Source organism: Conger conger, chromosome 8 (genome assembly GCF_963514075.1).
Source record: "Conger conger chromosome 8, fConCon1.1, whole genome shotgun sequence".
Lineage (NCBI taxonomy): Eukaryota > Metazoa > Chordata > Actinopteri > Anguilliformes > Congridae > Conger > Conger conger.
Window position 1 is genome coordinate 60,599,179 of NC_083767.1, and position 20,701 is coordinate 60,619,879.

Sequence of the window (20,701 nt, forward strand, 5' to 3'; positions counted from 1 at the left end):
TGAAAGAATGTGGTCCTCTGAAAAGTAACATTTGCAGCTTCCAAAGTTTAGATGAATAAGAAATTACATTAACAAGAAACAACAGTCTCCTTTACAGCATAAAATGCACCAGGTAAAAGCAAATAACCACATAGTCATTACTCCCTTGTGACAGACACCCCCCTTTGTGCTAGATGTGTGTTCCTAGACACTGAGACAGTGTACCTCTGTGTGTTTATCTTCCATTGGGTACTGGTACACCATCAACACCCCCACCCCGATCATCTCCAGCATGTGTCCCAAAGCTCAAGTCAACAGCCAGGCATGCTGAGGCAGATCAGACACATCCTAAATCTCAGACAGTATTTCTAGTTTCATTTTTACACAAACGCCTTCACTGGGATGACGTCACTGTTACTGAGACTTTCACTGGGCAGATTGTCAGGGGCTCATCGTTCCTACCATCATCTCTCACACAGGGAGAGAATAATGGGAACACCCTCTCAGTAAATGTGTGTTTAAAAGTGTAAATGAGTGACATGTCACTGGAGTTGAAGAAGGACACCTCCCCCCCGTCATAGTCCAGCTGCACCCTGATGCTCTGGGGTTTCCTCTCAAGTGTGAGGTCAGTAACTCCTGCTGCTCTGTACTCATCACCATTCCTCAGCATTATGAGCCAGTATCCATCCTCTGGGCTGACTGGTTCATTTCCTTTCCTGTTGATGGACTCTTTCGCCACTCCTATAGTCCATTTAGGTTTATTCCCAACCTTCACCTCCCAGCTGTGTTTCCCTGAGGTGAACCCCTCAGATCCCAGCACAGACACACAGGGCATAAATCTCTCTGGGTTGTCAGGACAGTTCTGCGCTGTATCTGTGTCTCTCACAGTGGTCAGATCATCAGAGAGAGAGAGATCGGCACGTGCAGTGTTGGGGTCCATCGTCACAGGAGCTGAAATATGAAGAAGAAAGATATTTAAACGGTGGGAAGAAGAGGTACAGGAGAGAACACACACACCTGGTGGAGGAGTGGGCGTTCGACCCCAGGGATCGACCCCACAGCAACCCCTGGTGGCCGAACACAGCAGCACAGGGGAATTTTCGGGGTTCCCACGAGAGACCCCAGGGGCGCCAACAGAGTTCGGCTCCACCCAGCTGCAAGACCCCCTCCTCACCCAGGCCTGGAAAACTGCAGCCTCTATCAAGGGCGTTCCCCAAGGTGGGGTGAGTAGGCTGACCATACCCTATTTTAAAGTACAAAATGGCTTACTGTATCGCGTGAGTAGGGTTAAGGAGGACGAAGTGGAGCAGCTACTTCCAAAGTCCTGTACCTCGCCCACACCCACCCGTTGGGGGCGCACCTGGGGCGCGAGAAGACGATGGAGTTTTACTGGCCGGGCATAAAAAAAGCTGTGGAGGACTATTGCCAGCATTGCTCGGTTTGTCAACTGCATAGCCCAAAGGTAATGTACCGTAACCCGCTAATCCCGCTACCCATCATCGATGTACCTTTCCGCAGGATAGCCCTGGACATCGTGGGGCCCCTACCCAAGTCTAGCAGGGGTCACCGCTATATTCTGGTGATTTTAGATTATGCCACCTGCTACCCTGAGGCCGTACCATTGCGGGCCGCGACAGGGAAAAATGTGGCAAAAGAACTGTTTTTACTGTTCAGCAGGGTTGGGATTGCCGAGGAGGTACTAACTGACCAGGGCTCCTGCTTCATGTCCGGGGTGATGAAAGAAATGCGAGTGAAACAACTGCGGACGTCGGTCTACCACCCCCAGACTGACGGCCTGGTGGAGCGCTTCAATAAGACCCTGAAGTCTATGTTGAGGAAGATGGTGGCCACCGATGGTAAGGACTGGGATCATTTACTGCCGTACTTGCTGTTCTCCATCCGTGAGGTTCCACAGGCGTCTACAGGATACGCTCCCTTCGAGTTACTCTACGGGAGGCGGCCCCGGGGCCTGCTGGACCTGGCCAAAGAAGCCTGGGAACAACAGCCGTCCCGACAGCGCTCCCTGGTGGAACATGTGGCGAACATGGACCAAAGAATGGCAAAAATCTGGCCGATGGTGAGGGAGCACATGAGTAAGGCCCAGGCAGAGCAAGCCCGGGTCTACAACAGAAATGCCCAGGTGCGCAAGTTCCGACCCGGAGAGAAGGTAATGGTACTCGTCCCCACGAGTGAGTGTAAATTCCTGGCTAAGTGGCATGGCCCCTACGAAGTGGTTGCCAAAGTCTGGCCGGTCAATTACACCCTAAGGCAGGTAGGGCGGAGACATACCCTCCAGACCTACCATGTCAACCTATTAAAAAAATGGCATGAACCCGTGCACGACTCTGCTCCCCTATGTCTGACAGCAGGGGGCGCCACTGGAACGCCGGAGGTGACCACCAGGGAACACTTAACGGACCGACAGTGCCAAGATCTCCGGGAGGGGGTAAGTCGACATTGGGACGTGTTTTCCCCTCTCACAGGGACACTAAAGAAGTGCCCTGAAGGCACGAGCACTGGAAAAAAAGAAAAAAAAAATTATAATAAATTTTTTTTTTTTCCACGAATTCTACTCTCTCTCTCTCTCTCTCTCTCTCTCTCTCTCTACCAGCGGGTTACCACAGTTGTTAAATGTTTAGTTTCATGTTTCCTGTCACGTTCAGTGCCTCTGTCGTAGTTCATTTCCCTGATTATCCTTTTCTATGTGTTTTATGTCAATGTTCCATTCCATGTTTTCCCTTTCTCCCCATTACCTGTCCACACACCCCACCCCCCACCCTGCCTTCTCCACACTGCTCTGGTTGTTTGGACTCTGACCCTTTGGACTCTACCACAAAACTGCCTTGCCTATACTGCCCTGATTGCCGTGCACTGAACTATTTCTGTGGCACTTTGATTGAAGCTTGTTATTTATTACGTCTTGGAGTCTGCGAATGGCTCCGATCATAACGACCTCCCTGTGTCCATCTCTTGTGTCCGCCCATGGCGTGTGGCAGGACCATTTCACATACTCTATTCAGATTAGGTCCCATACACAGGAAATGACATATACTAGTTATGGATAATAATATACTGTAGTTATAGTGATTCTTATTTTAAATATAAAACCTATTTGCATTATGAAAAGTCATGAATCAATGAACACATCATTGCAAATTCAATGCAAACAATTCTCACAGCGAATAAAACATATAATTCATGAGGTTTTACATTGTGTGTTAATTCTGTGTCTGCGTGTGTTCTGTTATTAAACTGTGAGCAGTGCAGCCCTCCTGGATCTCCCTGCTCTGAGACTGGATGACTCTGTGCTGTTCATCTTCAGCACCATGTCAACATGTAGCCTGTTCCTCCTCTTTCATGTGTTCATTAAATGTTTGTAAAAAAAACATGATTTCAGCATCTGGCCCAGATACTCACTGTACTGCACCATCCCCAGCATCTTCGCCCAGACTCTGAACGTCAGGTTGCCCAGGTGTTTGGCCACGTCTATCAGCGCCCCTGAGAGCAGCTCTGGGTCCTGCAGTGTGCACTGGGCTCTGTAACGACAGGCAGGAGTCAGTCAGCATCGGGAACTGAAGAGACTTAAACACACAAGATGAAATGAGCTGAGAGTCCACATACCTTTCCTTGATGTTGTTGTAGCTCTGAAAAAAACACACAATAAGAGCATCATTGTGAGTGTATAAATGTATTCAGTCCATTCCATTATGAGAAACAATAGGTGAGAAACAGCAGGAGCCATGTTAATGAAAGTGAAGAGGATGATAACAGTCAGCACACGTGACGTTACTTTACTGAGGTTAATCGGTATAAACTCGGTCAGTAAATGAAGCCCCTACCTTTAAAATGGAGGTGTCTTCGGTCTCCATGGCCGTCTCTAGAGCTGTGATTTTGTCTGTAAGGGTGGAGATGTCTCCACTGATGTGTTCTAGCTTCTCCTCCATTATCCAACTCTTCTGCTCCTCTTCCTCTTTCAGTTCAGCTAGTCTGGCCTCCTCTTCCTCACGCAGGAACTGGTGGAGCTTCTCAAACTCTGCCTTTATCTGCCTCTCTGTGTGCTGGGCTTGACTCTGCGATTCAAACACCATTTTAAACCTGAATAGTGTAACTACGCTTGGTTATTTATGTATGGCAGTTGGTGTGTTACTATCCATGTCACACACAACATTCATCAAAAATACTACATATTTACTAATTGTGTTACTCACCCTGATGTGTTCTGCTGTCTTCTTACATCCTTGTTCAACCTCAGTAAACTTCTTCAGTTTTTCTTTAACAAGATTAAGTGCAGGCTTGAGTTCCTCCTGGAGTGATATGAACCAGTTAAGACTTATTCTCACAAATAGCACAGTATTACCCTGCTACAATAGTGACGGTCAGTGTGATTTTGTAAGTGTAAGCACATGGGAAATGTAGTAGGGAAAATACTACACTCGAGTAAAGATCTGTGAAATATTCTTATAGGGCGTCATAACACAATATGTGCACAATTAAACCAATGTGAGCAAAACTTCAGCAAAATAGGATAATAATACTGGGCTGTACATACATATAATTTACAGCCAACTCTAAGGAATGTTGAAGGATTCATCGAACCAGCTTGATTTATTGTGTTCAATATTAACACATCCATTTTGAGAGAGTATATACAGCTCTGTCTCCACTGGTTATTCACTCAGTGTAGATTTCTGCACTTCCTGGTTGTTGCACAGTTCTCTCCTCAAGCAGAGAACAGTTTATATGAAAGTAGTTTTATCAGATCTAGACCTTTATTTTGTTAGAGTAAAAGTCTTATGTTATATTTGTGCTGTCAGTGTCTAATCTCACACATCATTGCTATATATTTATGAAATCACACTGTATTTCAATGTTACACTTATGGAGCTGTATTCACTATAAAAGGCCCATAATCACAACTGTGAATCTGGACTTAACCATGCCCACATTTTACTCCTAGTACATTGTACTGAAATCTAAAATACTGGATGTTTTGAGGCTTTAAAACAAGACTTTCAGATACAATGCTGACTTTAATTTTTAATTATGATTTAAAATAGAATACCTTCAACTCCAGAGCGGCCTCTTCCACTGGACAGACCGGGTGGTTTCTGTGTTTTCTTGAAGTCTGACAGATGAAACAGAGAGGCTCTTTGTCATGTTCACAGAATAAAACAACTTTCTCTCCATGAAGACTACAGCGAGCCTCAGTCTTGTCTGTAGTTTCTCTCTCAGTCTTCTGCTTTAAGTAAGATTCCACAATGTTTTTTAAGGCCAGGTTTAGAGGAGGATCATCCACAGAGACCTTTCTCCTGCAGATGGGACACTCTCGAGAGCCCTTCTCTTGCCAGCACTGCTGCAGACACACTCTACAGAAGCTGTGGCTGCATTTCAGAACAACAGGCTCTTTAAAAATATCACAACATACAGAGCAACAGAGATCGTCCTCTGGAATCAAAGCTTTAGCCTCCATGTTACAGTCTCTCCGTCCCTCGGTCTGATACTTTCACCGCTGCTGAACCTTGGACAGAACACACCCTATGTGCGTCAAAACAGGAATAAGCAGGAACAGGAAGTGCAGATCAGGCTTGTAGTTCTCAGTCAGCGGGAGATTCTTGGCTGGATTTGTCCTCTCTCTCTTACGGAGATGGTCACGTGCCTGAACTGGATTGGATTTACAGGATGCAGTAATATACCACTGGATCCATTCATGTACCATGTATGAAAATTAATTAAATGAGATAATTTGGAACAGTGAGGCCAATTCCTTTGTTATTGTAATACACTGAATACATTTGTGTTATGTTCCTGTGTTCTGTGTGTTAGTTTATCATTGTTTTTATCATTATTCTTGTAATTTATTCTTTTTCACATTCATGTCTGGTGTACTGTTTATATTCATTAGTCTTTGCACTCATCTTCCCCTGTGATGTCTGAGTCTGAATGTTTTCTAGCCCAGTCACTCCCTTGTCTGTGTGCCCCACTATTCGGGTGTTTTCGGTAGTTCCGGGGTTCAATCTTCCTTCCAATCTTGCATTCCTTACTTCCTGCTTTCTCTCCATTTCATGTTTGTACATAGCACTAATATACTAATCCCAACTAACATTGAATTTGTACAATACTAATTATACTAACACACTAATATGTTTGTCAAACTAACAAACTAACATTCCCTAGTTTTGGGTATTTGTAATTTCAATCACTTAACTAACTTACAAATGCATCTCCAGTTTCAATTCTGTTCTGTAACTCCGCCTCCCTATTCTATCACTGATTACTTGCTTAGTTTCAGCGAAGTGTTCGCACCTGTCTCTATGTATCTCTGCATCTCCTGATTCTCTGCAATTGTCTACTCTCTAGTCCGGAGCCGTTTGTATTACATGTGTGTCATTGTGAATCCAGTCCGTGTTTTCGTTTCCCCCTTGTTATTGTCCGTTTACCTTTCATGTGTCTCACCTGATGTTTATTTGTTAGACCGCCCTCACTCCCATGCCCCGCCTAGTTTGTCTCATTCCCCTGTGTATTTATACCTGTCCTTTTCAGTTGCATGCTGCTAGTTCGTCTTGTCCTGTTTTCTTGTCCTGAGCCCTTGATTCCTTTCCCCAGTTCTAGCCTCCTTGTTGCCTTGCCCTTGCCCTTGCCCTTGCCCTTGCCCTTGCCCTTGCCCTTGTTCCTGAGTCCTTGCCCTTGTTTATTGGATTTCCGGTTTTGACCCCTGACTGCTTCCCTGGAATTCTTTGCTTGTTTAGATAGGGGCGGCCTGTAGCGTAGTGGTTAAGGTAAATGACTGGGACACACAAGGTTGGCGGTTCTAATCCCGATGTAGCCACAATAAGATCCGCACAGCCGTTGGGCCCTTGAGCAAGGCCCTTAACCCTGCATTGTCTCCTGCTTAGTTTAATCAACTGTACGTCGCTCTGGATAAGAGCGTCTGCCAAATGCCAATAATGTAATGTAATAATATTTGTACCTCTGCCTTTTTGGACTGACCTCCTGGTTTTGACCTTGGCCTGTATTTTGACTCCACTCTGTCTGTCCCTGTTTTTGCATTAAATCTGCCATTTTGTCTGCACCCCTGCCTGCTTTTGGTTCCTCTGTTTCCCCTGGCATAACAAATTTGGGGTTGAGATAAAAAGATGAACACAAGACAAGAGTTCATAATTTCATCTTTTATTTCCTCGTATTTACGCCTAGATGCACTAAACTACTTAAAACATAGCACCTTTGGTATCAGACCACCCAATTTGTAGGTGAGCAAAAGTATTGGTGCAGAGAGTATTAAAGTAAATAATACTTAATATGTTGTAGCATATCCCTTGCTTGCAATAACTGCATCAAGCCTGTGACCCATTGACATCATCAAACTGTTGTATTAATCTTTTTGTGATGCCTTTCCAGGCTTTTACTGCAGCTGTGACAAGTGAAAAGCAGTAATACACTCATAATTTGCGACGTTTAAAAAGATTGAATTCACGGTCTGTAATGTGATAAAGTTAAAAATCAGTGATCTGCAAAATTATCTTATTCTGCTAATCTGATATTGATCGCAAGTATTATTTCGTCCCCCTATTCAAGGGGTACAACTGTAAGCCAGTCATAAGTAACATTTGGTCTCATGCGCTGGTCAGCTTGCTGACTTCCCCCTCCTGGAGCATACATTCTTAGCCCCCACCGTTGGCACACATGTCTGTGGGGGAGAGCTAGAGAAGGATTCTTAGAGGCACCTTCTTTTCTCACATTCCAGAACAGGAATATTGGAGATGGTATAAAGATGTTTCATGATAATCCCAGGTCAGAATATGTTGATGTTTGGTGTTATTCTGATTGGTTCAGTGCGACTGGTGTAATGGTCTAGTTTTTGTAACAGTCTACCTTTGATATCACAACCATTCAGGAGCCGAGGGGAAACTGGGCAAAAGCTGTCTCTGTAGAAGCCATGTGTTTTAGCCCCCTGCCTGGTGGGCCTGGCTGTAAATTATAGATGGGTGACTCACTTTTAGGGTCAAGAACTAAGGCCTGGATTTCGGAGATAAGGAGAAGAAACCAAACAGTCTGGAATGTCTCCTTTCCTTTCATTCACCCAAATCAGGTTTATCCAAAAGGTATATTACCATGAGAGGCACAAAAACATATTTACAGCATAATGCAGTTATCATGAAAACTCCCAACAGATATATATGATAGATATGATGGGGCGGCCTGTAGCATAGTGGTTAAGGTCAGGAAGGGCTGCCATTTGTGAGGGGCCTGAGAGCTGGGGTTCCAATGTTGTTTAGACTACCTGTTGGGGAGTTAAGATGTATGAGTGGTCCAAGGCCAGTTGGGTCATGGGAAAAGAATCCTCCCGAACATTGGTGACCTCCCTGTGACCCCATTCCTGGTCACTTCCAAGGGGGAAGACTCCGGACAATGCCACAGTGCCCTCATTTGGGCACTGCTGTCATTACACCGGTGACTGCTCTCTTAGATTAAATATTCAAAACTGCTATTAAGATAGTAAATAGACCCGGTAACACCTTGAAAACATTGCCCATGTGATCCTTGTATTATTGCATTAAGTCTTATGTAATGGTAACAGGAATTGCAGGTAAAATGGATAATCAGGAGGGAAGTTTCATGATAACTGCAACATAATAAAATATAAGGGTAATCTGTTTGGTATGGATGTGATCTGATAAAATCAAGGAATCGGATGAGATACATTTCATACCAAATGGAATTTAATAAACTATAGTTTCAGTATCCCAAGGGAAAACCTACACGTCCTCTCCTGGTAATCATCTCATTTTCCCTACTCAACAACCCCCAACGGTGGGGGTCTAAATTCCAGATTTGACCACCCCTCCGGGTTGATTTATGGCACTGCCGCCTGGTTCCAAACGTATGATTTGGCATAAAAGCAAGGGAGACAGACCAATCTGGGAAGATCGTATTCGACTTCCCACACAACATGTCTTGTGTATGTATGTTTGTATGTATGTATGTATGTGTAGCAGTGGAAGATCGTATTCGACTTCCCACACAGCATATTGTACGTGTATGTAAGTATCAGGAAGATCGTATTCGACTTTCCATACGGCATATCCTATACTCTGTGTTTGTGTGTAGTCCAAGCAGGCTAGGTATGATTATTTACTCTATCTCTATTCTTAATTTGTGTATTTTATACTTGATTGTGATATTCTAAAGCTAATAACCTACCTGTCTGCGAATAAACTATTTTCTTTGTAACTTGCGTGATCTACATGACTCTAATTCATCTTGTACCTTTTCAGCCTAAATTACAACTGAAATACTCAGGGGGAAATGGTGGCCAAAGACCGACGATCGGCGGGGCGGTACACCTGTGGTAGTTCTAAGTTGTGAGGCCAGCAATTTCTGTCCCTTAAGGGTCGGGCGACGCAAGGCTCTTGTGATTTGGTGCGAAGGGAACCCATGGGCGTTACGGCGCTGGTTCCTGCCAAATTAGCTCTAAGGAGCCCAGACAATGCTACGCCGACCTGGGCTCGCAACTATCATGGCAGGTTTGCATGTATTGTGTTGACTGGACCCGCAGCCTCTGAGTTCTCCACCGAACTGAGATTTCAGCAGTAATGCTAATACCGGGAGCATCTATTGAGTAATGGTGGCGCAGGTACAAGTTGAATGTAATCACTCCCGAGGTCCGCGTAAGTTGCAAACCCAAATTTCTAAATTATATTTTAAATGGAGTCAGATAAACGAGTAAAACTATAGTAACCACTAAGCGTACAATACGGCCCCGTTTGAGAACGGAGAATATTAAGAATTGTACTGATCCGTTTCTGGCCAGCTATAAGCGGGCTATGGGGCAGGTCAATCCATATCCGACCCATGGCAACGGACCCAGTATATTCTTAAACATAATTGTGCTCTGTTCTTGTACGGAGGATAATAATTAACCCAACTAATGTTCTCCCAGCAACGCCAGAAGGACAAGCACGCAAAACCCCTTCGGCCCCCGCTAAATTCCGTCATTGGGTTAGCTGTGGGGTTTTACACAACACAGCCTCTTTCAGTTGCTGTTTGTTTCGAGGGTTTTTTCCCTTCAATCTCCTCTTCAGGACGTGAAATGCGTGCTCAATTAAGTTAAGGTCTGGTGATTGACTTGGCCAGTCTCAAACCATCCACTTCCTGCCCCGAATGAAGTTGTGTCTTGCTGCATGATGAAGTTCTTCCTAATTAGTTTGGATGCATTTCTCGATAAATCTTCAGACAGAATGTTTTTGTAGACTTTTGTAGACTGAATTTATACTGGTGCTATCATCATAAGTTACATCATCAATACTGATTAGTGAACCCACTCCATGCAAGCCTAAGCCATGACACTTCCTGTCACTGACTGATGTTTTGGGGTTTTTCTTCATAGCTCTGACAATGTCTCTGTCATCAACTGCTGTTGTTTTCCGTGGTCGACCTGTTTCATATCTGTTGCTCAGTACACCAGCGGTTTATTTATATTTCTTCACAGGCAAAATCCAAGGTTTAAACCAAGAGTTCACACACAGAACTATTTAGTCAATGTAACAGGACACACCTGGGCAACAAGAAACACCTGTCAGTCACATGTTCCAATACTTTTTCTCACCTAAAAATTGGGTGGTCTAATACAAAAGGTGATATGTTATGATAAGTTATTTAACAAATGAAAATCTGAAATTCGGATCTCTCATGTACATCTTTTGACCTCAAACTCTATTGTCTTCAGTGTAGAGCAAAAATAAAAGAATTGACCTTGCTGTTCCTATACTTTTTGTACAATGCTCTTGTAACAATGTTTTAACAAGAATCTTATCGATTGTAGCCCAATCATGTCTTTATCTGATATTTGTATATGCACCGGCTACAGACACAGACTGCAAGCATAGTTTATAGAAATGTCTAAACTAAAACTAAAACAAAGGCCATCATTTGGAACAAAAAGCTGTGCACAGATTGGCCGTGCAGGACCGGAGTTGTGCACCCCTGCCCCACAGTAACTACACGGAGGAACAGAGACACAGACACACACAGACACACACAGACAGACACACAGAGACGGACACACACAGACACACAGACAGAGACACTCACAGACACACACAGACAAATACAGACACACAGACGGAGACTCTCTGTATGATGTGAAATGTCTGGTGCTCTGGTGTCAAGCGCTGCAGAAATACTGTACGAGATGCAGAAAGCCGGAGGCACCGTGGTTGGGCTGATACCCTGGGAGGACTTTGGAATATCCGTGTTACTGTCATTTGAGCCAGGCACGCTATTCAGAGTGGCATTCTGGTATTGACACGCTCCTTAATGAATACAGTAAAGGTGCCCATTTCCTGTTCAACACGTCACAACAGCACCCTCTGCTGGATGTGCGGGCGAAGTTACCTCAACTTTCAATCTGTGAAAACACTGAGACTGAGACATCTCTGCACCCCCACTGGAACAGATTCTGCAGATGGTCACATGTCTGAAGCACGGCTGACATTGACTGCACCTGGATTGACACATAGGAACATCCTCGTCATATCCAACAATGTAAGAAATGTAATCTATCAAGATATGTGCAGGGTGATGGTTATGCTTCAGAATAAATGTCCTCTGATGTATTCCCGCCCCCCCCAAAAAAAAAAAAAAAAAAAAAAATGCACTTATGATGACAACTATGTTTAGAACAGCATTTCATGTGTATTTTGCTAGTTTCTGGATGTGATGCTTTGACTTATAGACTTGTAGACTTGTAGACTTTTGACTTGTAGAACCTATGCACTTGTAAATCGCTTTGGATTAAAAGCGTCTGCCAAATGACTAAAATGTAAATGTAAATGGAGCGTTTCATACTGTAGCATTCAGTGGCTGCTTGGCCTGGGACAAAGTGGTGTAGTAGGGTGAATGTTCTCCAGCTTTCCCCTATACCTTTATGGTAGCACTCACACTAATGTAGAAGCACTAAAAATATACCCCCACTGTATAGTGAAATACAATATTGTGATATCCAGCATCCAGCATTTTTATATATTTTTTATATATTTATATATACATTTTATATATCTCTACCCTGCCTTCTCCACACTGCTCTGGTTACCTGTCCACACCCCCCCACCCCACACCCCACCCTAGCTTCTCCACACTGCTCTGGTTACCTGTCCACACCCCACACCCCACCCTGCCTTCTCCACACTGCTCTGGTTACCTGTCCACACCCCCCACACCCCACACCCCACCCTGCCTTCTCCACACTGCTCTGGTTACCTGTCCACACCCCCCACACCGCACCCTGCCTTCTCCACACTGCTCTGGTTACCTGTCCACACCCCCCACACCGCACCCTGCCTTCTCCACACTGCTCTGGTTACCTGTCCACACCCCCCACACCGCACCCTGCCTTCTCCACACTGCTCTGGTTACCTGTCCACACCCCCCCCACACCCCACACCTCACCCTACCTTCTCCACACTGTTCTGGTTACCTGTCCACACCCCCACACACCCCCCCCTGCCTTCTCCACACTGCTCTGGTTGTTTGGACTCTGACCCTTTGGACTCAAACTGCCTTGCCTGTATTGCCCTTATTGCCCTGCACTGAACTATTTCTGTGGCACTTTGATTGAAGCTTGTTATTTATTACATCTTGGAGTCTGCGAATGGCTCCGATCATAACATAACTCCCTGTGTCCATCTCTTGTGTCCGCCCATGGCATGTGGCAGGACCATTTCAAATACTCTATTCAGATTAGGTCCCATACACAGGAAATTACATATACTACTTATGGATAATAATATACTGTAGTTATAGTGATTCATATTTTAAATATGAAACCTATTTGCATTATGAAGTCATGAATCAATGAACACATAATTGCAAATTCAATACAATCAATTCTCACAGCTAATAAAGCATATTATTGATGAGGTTTTACATTGTGTGTTAATTCTGTGTCTGCGTGAGTTCTGATATTAAACTGCGAGCAGTGCAGTGCAGCCCTCAGGATCTCCCTGCTCTGAGACTGGATGACTCTGTGCTGTTCATCTTCAGCACCATGTCAGCATGCAGCCTGTTCCTCCTCTTTCATGTGTTCATTAAATGTTTGTAAAAAAAACCTGATTTCAGCATCTGGCCCAGATACTCACTGTACTGCACCATCCCCAGCATCTTCTCCCAGACTCTGAACGTCAGGTTGCCCAGGTGTTTGGCCACGTCTATCAGCGCCCCTGAGAGCAGATCTGGGTCCTGCAGTGTGCACTGGGCTCTGTAACGACAGGCAGGAGTCAGTCAGCATCGGGAACTGAAGAGACTTAAACACACAAGATGAAATGAGCTGAGAGTCCACATACCTTTCCTTGATGTTGTTGTAGCTCTGAAAAACACACACAATAAGAGCATCATTGTGAGTGTATAAATGTATTCAGTCCATTCCATTATGAGAAACAATAGGTGAGAAACAGCAGGAGCCATGTTAATGAAAGTGAAGAGGATGATAACAGTCAGTACACATGACGTTACTTTACTGAGGTACATCGGTATAAACTTGGTCAGTAAATGAAGCTCCTACCTTTAAAATGGAGGTGTCTTCGGTCTCCATGGCCGTATCTAGAGCTGTGATTTTGTCTGTAAGGGTGGAGATGTCTCCACTGATGTGTTCTAGCTTCTCCTCCATTATCCGACTCATCTGCTCCTCTTCCTCTTTCAGTGCAGCTAGTCTGGCCTCCTCTTCCTCACGCAGGAACTGGTGGAGCTTCTCAAACTCTGCCTTTATCTGCCTCTCTGTGTGCTGGGCTTGACTCTGCGATTCAAACACCATTTTAAACCTGAATAGTGTAACTACGCTTTGTTATTTATGTATGGCAGTTAGTGTGTTTGTTATCCATGTCACACACAACATTCATCAAAAATACTACATATTTACTAGTTGTGTTACTCACCCTGATGTGTTCTGCTCTCTTCTTACATTCTTGTTCAACCTCAGTAAACTTCTTCAGTTTTTCTTTAACAAGTTTAAGTGCCGGCTTGAGTTCCTCCTGGAGTGATATGAATCAGTTAAGACTTATTCTCACAAATAGCACAGTATTACCCTGCTACACTAGTGTCGGTCAGTGTAATTTTGTAAGTGTAAGCCTGTGGGAAATGTAGTATGGAAAAGACTACACTCGAGGAAAGATCAGTGAAATATTCTTATAGAGCGTCATAACACAATATGTTATTGTGCATTTTCAGCACAATTAAACCAATAAAATATTTCAGCAAAATAGGATAATAATACTGGGCTGTACATACAAATAATTTACAGCCAACTGTAAGGAATGTTGAAGCATTCATAGAACCGGCTTGATTTATTGTGTTCGATATTAACACATCCATTTTGAGAGAGTATTTACAGCTCTGTCTCCACTGGTTATTCACTCAGTGTAGATTTCTGCACTTCCTGGTTGTTGCACAGTTCTCTCCTCAAGCAGATAACAGTTTATATGACAGTAGTTTTATCAGATCTAGACCTTCATTTTGTTAGAGTAAAGATCTTGTGCTATATTTGTGCTGTCAGTATCTAATCTCACACATCATTGCTATATATTTATGAAATCACACTGTATTTCAATGTTACATTTATGGAGCTGTATTCACTATAAAAAGCCCATAATCACAACTGTGAATCTGGACTTAACCATGCCCACATTTTACTCCTAGTACATTGTACTGAAATCTAAAATACTGGATGTTTTGAGGCTTTAAAACAAGACTTTCAGATACAATGCTGACTTTAATTTTTAATTATGATTTAAAAAAGAATACCTTCAGCTCCAGAGCGGCCTCTTCCACTGGACAGACTGGGTGGTTTCTGTGTTTTCTTGAAGTCTGACAGATGAAACAGAGAGGCTCTTTGTCATGTTCACAGAATAAAACAAGTTTCTCTCCGTGAAGACTACAGCGAGCCTTAGTCTTGTCTTTAGTTTCTGGCTCAGTCTTCTGCTTTAAGTAAGACTCCACAATGCTTCTTAAGGCCAGGTTTAGAGGAGGATCATCCATAGAGGCCTTTCTCCTGCAGATGGGACACTCTCGAGAGCTCTTCTTTTCCCAGCACTGCTGCAGACACACTCTACAGAAGCTGTGGCTGCATTTCAGAACAACAGGCTCTTTAAAAATGTCACGACATACAGAGCAACAGAGATCGCCCTCAGGAATCAAAGCTTTAGCCTCCATGTTACAGTCTCTCCGTCTCTCGGTCTGATACTTTCACCGCTGCTGAACCTGGGACAGAACACACCCAATGTGCGTCAAAACAGGTACAAACCTGCAGATCAGGTTTGTAGTTCTCAGTCAGTGGGAGATTCTTGACTGGGTTTGTCCTCTCTCTCTTATGGAGATGTTCACGTGCCTGAACTGGATTGGATTTACAGGATGCAGTAATGTACCACTGGATCCATTTATGTGCCATGTATTAAAATAAATTAAATGAGATCATTTGGGACAGCGAGGCTAATTTCCTTGGTAATACACTGAATACATTTGGGGTTGGGATAAAAAGATAAACAAGAGCTCATAATTTAATCTTTTATTTCCCCGTATTTACGCCTGGATGTACTTAAAACATAGCACCTTTGGTATCAGACCACCCAATTTCTAGGTGAGCAAAAGTATTGGTACGGAGAGTAATAAAGTAAATAATACTTAATATTTTGTAGCACATCCCTTGCTTGCAATAACCACATCAAGCCTGTGACCCATTGACATCATCAAACTGTTGTATTAATCTTTTTGTGATGCCTTTCCAGGCTTTTACTGCAGCTGTGTCAAGTGAAAAGCAGTAATACACTCATAATTGGTGAAGTTTAAAAAGACTGAATTCCTGGTCTGTAATGTGATGAAGTTAAAAATCAGTGATGTGCAAAACGATCTTATTCTGCTAACCTGATATTGATTGCTCATGCCTGCCTTTGTGCAGTAGGGGGAGAACTTGTGATGAAGCCATCAGTGGAGAAACACTGTGTGTTGAGTCGTAATTATTATTCAGGGGTACAACACAGCCTCTTTTAGTTGCTGTTTGTTTGAGGGTTTTTTCCCTTCGATCTCCTCTTCAGGACGTGAAATGCGTGCTCAATTAAGTTCAGGCCTGGTGATTGACTTGGGAAGTCTAAAACCTTCCACTTCCTGCCCCAAAGGAAGTTGTGTTGTAAGTGTGTTTTGGGTCATTGTCTTGCTGCATGATGAAGTTCCTCCTGATTAGTTTGGACGCATTTCTCGATAACTTTTCAGACAGAATGTTTTTGTAGACTTTTGTAGACTGAATTCATACTGGTGCTATCATCATAAGTTACATCATCAATACAGATTAGTGAACCCACTGAATGCAAGCCTAAGCCATGACATTTCCTGTCACTGACTGATGTTTTGGGGTTTTTCTTCATAGCTCTGACAATGTCTCTGTTATCAACTGCTGTTGTTTTCCGTGGTCGACCTGTTTCATATCTGTTGCTCATTACGCCAGCGGTTTATTTATATTTCTTCACAGGCTTAAACCAAGAGTACACATACAGAACTATTTAGTCAATGTAACAGGACACATCTGGGCAACAAGAAACACCTGTCTGTCACATGTTCCAATACTTTTTCTCACCTAAAACTTGGGTGGTCTGATACAAAAGGTGATATGTTCTGATAAGTTATTTAACAAATCTAAATAAAAATACCAGGAAATAAAAGCTGATATTTGCTGAAAAACATTTTCCCAGATAGTGGAAAGATCTTTCTGAAAGATATTTGTGTTATTTTTCTAAAATCACAGGGACTTGGATAAACTTGATCAATTAATGTATATGAACAGTCAGTTTCCATTGGGGAGAAAATATATGTTTATGCTAGGTTTTAATGCAACTAACAGGCTACTGTAGATTTCCCATATAGTAATAGACCAGAACGCACCAACGTTTCTCCTTCTGAAGTCTAAAGTCGTCTCTGATTCCGCTGCCCTTTTTCCGTGGCTGAAGAAGGACCTCTCTACCTCCTGTTTCCGTTTGGTTTTCCCAAAGGTATGATGGGTATTCCTGCAGGTATCACCCGTTCCCCACTCACCTTGCAGGGATAGGGAAGAGGACTGGGAGACTTGGAGTCTTTTCATCAGCAGGGGACCGTAAGACAAACGTGGTGCGGACTGACCTTCTCAGATGTTTCCACAAGTGACCCCTGGGGCCTGTTTCACCAAGCAGGATGAGTTACTCAGTCAGCTGGATGGCTGCACTCAGTACAGCCTGGAACCGCCTCTCAAATCTGGATCATGGACTGAAGTGAAAAGAGCTGATCTAGGCACAGCTATCCAGCTAACTGAGTGTTCCTACTTTGCGATCCTGCTTTAGACTTGTGGGCTAAAGGCATTACTAATCAACCATCAAAGGGGCTTTGCAGTATGTGTACTGAATTGAATGAAGCTGACACATGCAATATAGTAAACTATAAACTCCACCGTTTGACCCCCCAGTATGCACAATCATTTATCTCTCCTGGCTTTGTGATTCTGAATATGAGACTTTTATTTTGAAGTTTACAAAGCAGGTCCGGATTCCATTTGATCAATACCATGGCGCATGTTTCATTAAGGTGGGGCTTGCATTCATAAGTAAGGGGAGCAGGGCATAGAAACTTTCAAAACTGTGGCCCAAAATAAGACACAGAATGTTAGAATAGAACCCATTTGAATCTCCCACATTCTGGAAGGGCTGGCATCAACCAACAAACAGATGTTAGGTAGGAGGACACCTCAGTCATGCAATAACATTGTTGAAGACCATTGATTTTCTTTGCTGTGAAACAATATTCTCAGAAAAGAATATTTAACAAAAGGTATGGTAAGAAGCACGAAATTGGAAGTCTAATTTTCAGCAGTGTTACCCTTTAACTATAAAAGCCTCAGTTTCCTTTGGCACACTTCTCCATGAGTGTTTGCAGCTCCGCGTTATGGAAATGGGCATGACTTAGTGTTGATAAGGCTTGACACGGCTCGCTGACACTCATGCTGTTCCAGACTGGCTGCTCCATCACTAACCCCAAGGTGAAAGGTGACAGGTATGTTCCCACCTGTCGCGTGGGGAAGGGTGTCACCTGTTCTGTCGACAGCGGCCACGGACATACAGCGTCCGGATGACCTGTTCCTGAGTCCCGGGGGGCGTCATAATCAAAGGTCATCAGTCTGTCACGCACCTAATGTGTGTTTGAGGGGATTCCTTGCATGGAGGTCCTGGCCTCCAAATGAATGGCTTCACAAACAATTAATTTAATTTATATGTACTAGCGACTCTATATTACATTACATTACATTATTGGCATTTGGCAGACGCTCTTATCCAGAGTGACGTACAGTTGATTAGACTAAGCAGGAGACAATCCTCCCCTGGAGCAATGCAGGGTTAAGGGCCTTGCTCAAGGGCCCAACGGCTGTGCGGATCTTACTTTGGCTACACTGGGAATCGAACCAGCGACCTTGCATGTCCCTATATACAGTAGCGGCTGCCACAAATCATAGAGGGCCCACAAACAATCTCTGCAGCCGTGTTAGCGTGTTGCTGCTATCCCTGGTATGCTCGGAGAAGGGCCAGGCCTGCTGTGGCTGGATGGTGTGCATAGTTGTCAGTGTTTTGAAGGTGTTCAGTAGCCTTTTTGATTTTTGACAGGGCCACAAACAGTTCTAATGTTTAAAGGGCAGCCAGCCTGATTCTAAAAAAGAGCAGTACTTTACGATTCAGATACAATTCAACACTTGCAACTAATTTGAGCCTGGAATGCCAGGCACGCTATTCAGAGTGGCATTCTGGTATCAACACGCACCTTAATGAATACGCTAAAGGTGCCCATTTCCTGTTCAACACGTCACAACAGCACCCTCTGCTGGATGTGCGGGCGAAGTTACCTCAACTTTCAATCTGTGAAAACACTGAGACTGAGACATCTCTGCACCCCCACTGGAACAGATTCTGCAGATGGTCACATGTCTGAAGCACGCCTGACATTGACTGCACCTGGATTTACACATGGGAACATCCTCGTCATATCCAACACTGGAAGAAATGTAATCTATCAATATATGTGCAGGGTGATGGTTATGCTTCAGAATAAAAGTCCTCTGATGTATTCCCTTTGGAGCGTTTCATACTGTAGCATTCAGTGGCTGCTGGGCCTGGGACAAAGTGGTGTAGTAGGGTGAATGTTCTCCAGCTTTCCCCTATACCTTTATGGTTGAACTCACACTAATGTAGAAGCACTAAAAATATACCCCCACTGTATAGTGAAATACAATATTGTGATATCCAGCATCCAGCATTTTTATGTATCTTAATCTCTACTGTATCCTGCCCTGCATACTGTATGTATAGCACTTAAAATGGATATGAATATGCTCTTAAAAGTATTCAGTTGGAGCATGAAATAGGTTTTGAATGGATAATAGGTATGAAACTTTGGGTGTGCAGTATGTGTTCAATAACGCATAGCTTACTCTCTGGACACCAACTGCAGAGCCACAACAACAGAGAGAATCGAGGAGTTTAAGTATCTGGACACCATTATAGACAACAAACTGTCCCTTTTGGCCAATCAGGCCTGTTCAAAGGACTTGAGAAGTTCTGTGGTTGCTAGCTTGCACAATGTACTTCTCTGTAGCAATTTCAGCCTATTTTGTACTAGTCCTATAAAAGTGTCAATATCTCAAACTATTTACTGCACACCTGGCTGAAGACTTAAATGAAAGAAGAGGCTTGTACCATTCCAAACCATTTGAGACAGAATCAATTGATGTCAGAGCATGTACATACAGAGTACACAAAATATACATGAAAATATAAAGAAATTACATAAAGCCTTATGTTTTTATAGTTTTACACTGAATATCTAGTGTCTATAGTGGACTTGTTTCCCATACATCATCATTACATCCTACATTCAATAAAAACATATCATGCACATATGAAAAGAGTTATAGACCAATGGCAGGTGTGCAGGTAAGGCTACTGAAGGCTCAGATGTAAATCCTACAGCATGGTACTGACAGGGTGAATTTATTCTTCACTGCATCTGCAAAGTACAATCTGAAAAGAGCCCAGACTCTAATTAAAGCTTGTACACCCTCTCATGAATCCAGTTCAACAGGAATGACATCCATCAGGTATGAAAGCATTTGATTTACCTACAAGAGCGCATCTGTTTTATGTATAAACACTTCATAAAATAAAGTTCAAATGCTTCAAAACAGAACCCAAAAGATACAGCCTGCATGCACATGACCAAAAATGCATGTACAGTAGAGTAACTCAACAAAAGAATTGGTGATGAAAAGAAAATTTATTAATTTAAATTATTGAAATGGATTTCACCTTTTGTACCCTATAAGTGTGAAAGCACTTGGTCCTTTGCAGTTTCCAAAGTTCAGATGAATAAGAAATTACATTAACAAGAAACAATAGTCTCCTTTACAGCATGAAACACACCAGGTAAAAGCAAATAAGCACATTGTCATTACTCCCTTGTGACAGACACCCCCCTTTGTGCTAGATGTGTGTACCTGTCTAGACACTGAGACAGTGTACCTCTGTCTGTTTATCTTCCATTGGGTACTGGTACACCATCAACCCCCCCCCCCCCCCCCCTCACCTTCACTGGGATGACGTCACTGTTACTGAGACTTTCACTGGGCAGATTGTCAGGGGCTCATCGTTCTTACCATCATCTCTCAAACAGGGAG

General features: G+C 43.4%; 1 protein-coding gene across 1 annotated transcript; it reads right to left on the reverse strand.

The window, feature by feature from the left end:
* Positions 1-373: 373 nt before the first annotated feature.
* On the reverse strand, positions 374-5,462 carry LOC133134535 (zinc-binding protein A33-like). Its single transcript, XM_061250736.1, has 5 exons — positions 5,042-5,462; positions 4,188-4,283; positions 3,819-4,049; positions 3,397-3,508; positions 374-930 (listed from the first exon to the last, which is right to left on the reverse strand). Exons 1-5 carry the CDS (start codon positions 5,447-5,449, stop codon positions 374-376), a joined length of 1,404 nt encoding a protein of 467 aa, XP_061106720.1. The 5' UTR covers positions 5,450-5,462.
* Positions 5,463-20,701: the final 15,239 nt, after the last annotated feature.

Coding starts and splice junctions, on each gene's coding strand:
- LOC133134535 (XM_061250736.1), bottom strand. CDS start 5,449: ATGGAGGCTAAAGCTTTGATTCCAGAGGACGATCTCTGTTGCTCTGTA. Junction 4,050..4,187: donor AGACAGCAGAACACATCAGG/GTGAGTAACACA, acceptor TTTGAATCGCAG/AGTCAAGCCCAGCACACAGA. Junction 3,509..3,818: donor AAGACACCTCCATTTTAAAG/GTAGGGGCTTCA, acceptor TACAGAGCCCAG/TGCACACTGCAGGACCCAGA.